Here is a 6,000-nt window from a genome sequence, read left to right as displayed (position 1 = left end):
GACCAATAACAAGGGCTGAAGTTGAGGCAGCAACTAAAAGCCTACCACCCAAAAGAAGCCCAGGTCCAGATGTGTTCACAGCCGAATTCCACAAGACATACAAAGAGAAGCAGGTACCACTCCTTCCGAAACTATTCCAAACAAACCCAAAAAAGAGAATTCTTCCCAAATCATTTTATGAGACCAATATTATCCTGATACCAAAACCTGGCAGAGACTCAACAAGAAAATAAAACTTCAGGCCAAACATAGATGCCAAAATCTTCAACAAAATACTGGCAAACCAATTGCAACAGCACATCCAAAAGTTTATCCATCATGATGAAGTAGGCTTCATCCCAGGGATGCAAGCCTGATTCAACATATGCAAGTCTATAAATGTAATTCACCACATAAACGGAACAAAAGACAAAAACCACATGATTATCCCAATAGATGCAGAGAAGGCCTTCAACAAAATTCAATAGTCCTTTATGCTAAAAACTCTCAATAAACTAGGTATTGATGGAACGTATGTCAAAATAATAAAAGCCATTTATGACAAACCCACAGCCAATATCATACTGAATGGGCAAAAGCTGGAGGCATTCCCTTTGAAATCTGGCACTAGACAAGGATGCCCTCTCTCACCACTCCTATTCAATACAGTATTGGAAGTCCTAGCCAGAGCAATCAGGCGAGAAAAAGAAATAAAGGGTATTCAATTGGCAAAGGAGGAAGTCAAATTTTCTCTATTTGCAGACAACATGATTTTATATTTAGAAGACCCTATCTTCTCAGCCCAAAATCTCCTTAAACTGTTAAGCAAATGCAGCAAAGTCTCAGGATACAAAATCAATGTGCAAAAATCACAGGCATTCCTATACACGAATAACAGTCTTAAAGAGAGCCAAATCAAGAATGAACTGCCATTCCCAATTGCTACAAAGAGAATAAAATACCTAGGAATACAACTAACAAAGGATGTAAAGGACCTCTTCAAGAACTACAAACCACTGCTCAACGAAATAAGAGAGGAAACAACAGATAGAGAAACAGTCCATGGTTAGGAAGAATCAGTATCGTGAAAATGGCACTACTGCCCAAAGTAATTTATAGATTCAACGCTATCCTCATCAAGCTACCAATGACCTTCTTCACAGAACTGGAAAAAAAAAAAAAAACACCTTAAACTTCATATGGAACCAAAAGAGAGCCCGCATAGCCAAGTCAATTCTAAGCAAAAAGAACAAAGCTGGAGGCATCACACTACCTGACTTCAAACTATACTACAAGGCTACAGTAATCAAAACAGCATGGTACTGGTACCAAAACAGAGATATAGACCAATGGAACAGAACAGAGGCCTTGGAGGCAACTCCACACATTTACAACCATCTGTTCTTTGACAAACCTGACAAAAACTAGCAAGGGGGAAAGGATTCCCTGTTTAATAAATGGTGTTGGGAAAACTAGCTAGCAGTGTGCGGAAAGCAGAAACTGGATCTCTTCCTGACACCTTACACTAAAATTAACTCCAGATGGATTAAAGACTTGTATAAGACCTAACACCATAAAAACCCTAGAAGAAAACCTAGGCAAAACCATTCAGGACATAGGCATAGGCAAGGGCTTCATGACTAAAACACCAAAAGCATTGTCAACAAAAGCCAAAATAGACAAATGGGACCTAATTAAACTCCACAACTTCTGCATAGCAAAGGAAACAATCATTAGGTGAATCAGCAACCAACAGAATGGGAAAAAATTTTTGCAATCTCCCCATCTGACAAAGGGCTAATATACATAATTTACAAAAACTAAAACAGATATACAAGAAAAAAAGAAACAAATGCATCCTAAAGTGGGCAAAAAATATGAACAGACACTTCTCAAAAGAAGACATATATGAGGCCAACAAACATTTGAATAAATGCTCATCACTGGTCATTAGAGAAATGCAAATCAAAAGCACATTGAGATACCATCTCACTCCAGTTAGAATGGCGATCATTAAAAAATCTGGAGACTACAGACGCTGGAGAGGATGTGGAGAAATAGGAACACTTTTACACTGTTGGTGGGACTGTGAATTAGTTCAACCATTGTGGAAGACAGTGTGGTGATTCCTCAAGGACCTAGAAATAGGAATTCCATTTGACCCAGCAATCCCATTACTGGGTATATAGCCAAAGAATTATAAAGTATTCTATTATGAGAACACGTGCACACGAATGTTCACTGCAGCACTGTTTATACAATAGCAAAGACCTGGAACCAACCCAATGCCCATCGATGATAGACTGGACAGGGAAAATGTGGCACATATACACCATGGAATACTATGCACCCATAGAAAATGATGAGTTTGTGTCCTTTGTAGGGACATGGATGAACCTGGAAACCATCATTCTCAGCAAACTGACACAAGAACAGAAAATCAAACACCACGTTTTCACTCATAGGCGGGTGTCGAACAATGAGAACACATGTACACAGGGAGGAGAGCATCACACACTGGGGTCTGTGAGGGGGATCTAGGGGAGGGACAGTGTGGGGTGAGGAGTTGGGAATGATAACATGGGGAGAAATGCCAGATACAGGTGATGGGGAGGAAGGCAGCAAACCACATTGCCATGTATGTAGCTAGGCAACAATCTTGCATGTTCTTCACATGTACCCCAAAACCTAAAACACAATTAAAATATGTATATGTATATATATATATATATATATATATATATATATATATATATATATATAAATGTTGGGACCAGCAAGTTGATTTCACTGTGTTTTAATGGATCAGGTTCTCACAGTGTAAAATCCATTAGGGTTCTTGTCCAGGTTTTGGAGTCAGGGAGACCCAGGTTTGTATCCTGGTTTGGGCACCTAGAAGCTGTATAAACCTAGTTAGGCAAGTCATTCCCACTCTATCACAGAAGCCTGAGTTTCTTGATTTGTAAAATGGGGGTGTCAATAGAGCCTGCTTCAAGGGGTGACTGTGAGGATTAAATGGGATTAAAAAAAAAGAGCTCAGTTCTGAAGTCAGAATTCTTGGGATAATATTCCATTCTACCATTTAGCGGTGATGTGATCTTGGTCAAGAAACTTATCCTTCTGTGTTTCAGTGCCCTTATTTATAAAACAGAAATATTAATTGCTTTCTTCAATGCATGCGAAGCATTTACAGAACTGGGCATAGAGTATGCACTCAATAAATGTTAGTGTTTATTATTATCTGTTCCAAATGTGACAGCAGTAAATTATATTTGATATAAACTGATTGGCAAAACTGCCAAAGATAGTAAAAAAAAAAGTCCTTGCAATGACACCAATAGCTTTATTACTGAATTCTTACTATGTTCCAAACATTGTTCTTAGATCTTAACAGGAATTATTTAATTACAGCATCTCAACCATTTTAATATTATTCTCAGTTTACAGACAAGAGAATTAAGGAACAGATAACGTACTTGCTCATGATGGCAGAATTCATGGAATGGAGTGCAATGCAGGCCCACTTTCAAAGTTCATAGTTCCTTTTCCTTCCCTATCAAAAAATAAATGTAAAACTAAAAAATTGGCTTTCATAGGTGACAGCATATGTTAAAGCACTACATGTTTTAAAAATGTATTAGCTCCACTCCTGATTAATGTATTTATTCAATTAGTAAACTATTTTCTGATTAAAATTTTCTTGTAAATTTTTAATTAAATAAAATAAGATACAGCTTCACAGAATAACACACTGGTCAGGTAGGACGAGGTCTTCAGAGCACCTAATTTAGACGTCCATTCTATCACTATGGAAACACCCAGAATGGTGCCACAATTTTGTCCTAGACGACACATAGTTAGTCACGGCTGGCAGGTTTCAGGATTCTGTATAGAATTCTTTTCAGTGCATCATACTTAATTGATAGATATTTACGTGGGTCATTTGTTGGCAATGCATCACCAAAATATCACCCACATATTTGAAAAATAATACAAGCCATCATCACCATTATTATACAGTTCAATTATTTTCAGAGATGATGTTTAGATGGGCTGGGCGTCCCTGACAAATCTGCATCAGAAAAATTTCTTCAAAAAAAGATTCTATTCGAATAAAGTCGTCAGCAATTTCTACCTCTCATTCTTCCAAGTATTAAATAGAACTGTTGAGAAGTTTTGCATTGGGCACAAGGGGCGGTTGCCATGGCCGTGCCTTCCAAACAACGGCCCAGTGTCACGCCGGTCCCTAACTCGGAGCTGATGGAGAGAGAGGTGGAAAGAACCGAGAGGCCCGAGGCAGGGGGGGCGGGGCTTCGCGCGGCCGGAGTCGGGGAGGGCGGGGCTGCGCGCGGCCGGAGGCAGGGAGGGCGGGGCTGCGGGCGGCCGGAGGCAGGGGGGCGGGGCTGCGCGCGGCCGGAGTCAGGGAGGGCGGGGCTGCGCGCGGCCGGAGTCGGGGAGGGCGGGGCTGCGCGCGGCCGGAGGCAGGGAGGGAGGGGCTGCGGGCGGCCGGAGTCAGGGAGGGCGGGGCTGCGCGCGGCCGGAGGCAGGGAGGGCGGGGCTGCGGGCGGCTGGAGGCAGGGGGGCGGGGCTGCGCGCGGCCGGATTCAGGGAGGGCGGGGCTGCGCGCGGCCGGAGTCGGGGAGGGCGGGGCTGCGCGCGGCCGGAGGCAGGGAGGGTGGGGCTGCGGGCGGCTGGAGTCAGGGAGGGCGGGGCTGCGCGCGGCCGGAGTCAGGGAGGGCGGGGCTGAGCGCGGCCGAAGGCAGGGAGGGCGGGGCTGCGGGCGGCAGGGCCATTGGCCAGGAGCCTGAAGGGGCGAGACCACTAAACGCTTGCTTCCTATTGGACGGCGTGGCCGGTTTTGCGCATGTGCTGTCCAGTTCAAACCCGACTCGCGCTGAGTGTTTCTGTTTGTTGAGGGCGTAGCCAATGGGCGGCTTGCGTTGTTAGCGCGCGCCTTCCGGACCGTCGCTCTCGTCGCAGTCGCCTTCAACTTGAAGGTGTTACTGGGCCGCAGCCTCGTAGTCTAGTGACTAGTTTCTTGCTCGGCCTCCTGGAGCTGTGGCCCGTGTGGATTTCCACCTCAGACCTCTGCGCGAGCTCAGCGGGGCCGGAAGATGGCTGCCTCGGGTCTGGTAAGGGCGGGCCCGGGCGCTACAGGCGAGCGGTTGAGCGCCTGGCTGCGGCGCGGGGCACAGGCGCCCGAGGCTCGGGAGAAGGAAACGCTGGGCTGGGGCTGTGGTCTCTGACGGATTTCAGGGGGAAAGCCGCAGGAATTTTTGAAATGAAGTGTGATCGTTTGTCGCTAACCAGAGTTAATCTATTGTACTTTTATTATTTAAGTTTTCATGTCGTCATTTCGTCTATGCCGACGTCTTAGTTTTGAGAGGTGCTTGTGATTCCTGCCTTTTAGTCTAGCCGCAGTTCCTAGGCCTCCAAATACTTTGCTGCCCATAGTAGAAGTATTGAAACGCCTTAAACATGTGCCTTTGCATCACACTCGCTAGTTGGGAGGAGCAGATTATGTAACAACTATAGCTGGAAATAATCTGACATTTTCAGTTCTTTTGTCAAAGTGGTGACCTTATATGCAGTTTTCGTGGCTGATATTTATGGGGCATCAGTTATTAACAAAGTCTTCTGAAAGACACCTGTTAGTTAAAAGGTGCAAGCTGTGAATGACTGATGGAAGCAGCAACTCATATTTTGTGTTGGTGATTTACTTCTCTTTCAGGATCACCTCAAAAATGACTACAGAAGAAGATTTTGTCGACCTTCCAGGTGATTTATATACTTAAACTTTTAAGATTAGTTTTATTACCATCTTTATGTAGATTTTTAAATGAAGAAAGGAGAAAGTGTCACCTCTGACTAAAATAATGATTTCTTTGCCCACTTAAGACTAGTCATCTTAGTTATTTTATGTTAACAGAGGAATGTTAATGCAAGCAGTGCAGTGACTTTGTGGCAGTGAAAAAAGAAATCCACCTGATACAATAGTGGAACCAGGAAGAGACAGTCTCA

At 44.0% G+C, this 6,000-nt stretch overlaps 1 protein-coding gene across 1 annotated transcript in view; it reads left to right on the top strand.

Annotated features, from left to right (window-relative positions):
* The first annotated feature begins 4,865 nt into the window (after positions 1-4,865).
* CENPC (centromere protein C) overlaps positions 4,866-6,000 on the top strand; it is a 64,060-nt gene continuing 62,925 nt past the window's right edge. Inside the window, exons 1-2 of the mRNA XM_039468564.2 lie at positions 4,866-5,111; positions 5,711-5,757. Of these exons, the coding sequence (XP_039324498.1) occupies positions 5,094-5,111; positions 5,711-5,757 (65 nt within the window). The 5' untranslated portion in view covers positions 4,866-5,093. The remainder of the gene's footprint in view (positions 5,112-5,710; positions 5,758-6,000) is intronic.

Source organism: Saimiri boliviensis, chromosome 3, assembly GCF_048565385.1.
Source record: "Saimiri boliviensis isolate mSaiBol1 chromosome 3, mSaiBol1.pri, whole genome shotgun sequence".
Lineage (NCBI taxonomy): Eukaryota > Metazoa > Chordata > Mammalia > Primates > Cebidae > Saimiri > Saimiri boliviensis.
This window is presented reverse-complemented; position numbering and strand designations above follow the sequence as displayed.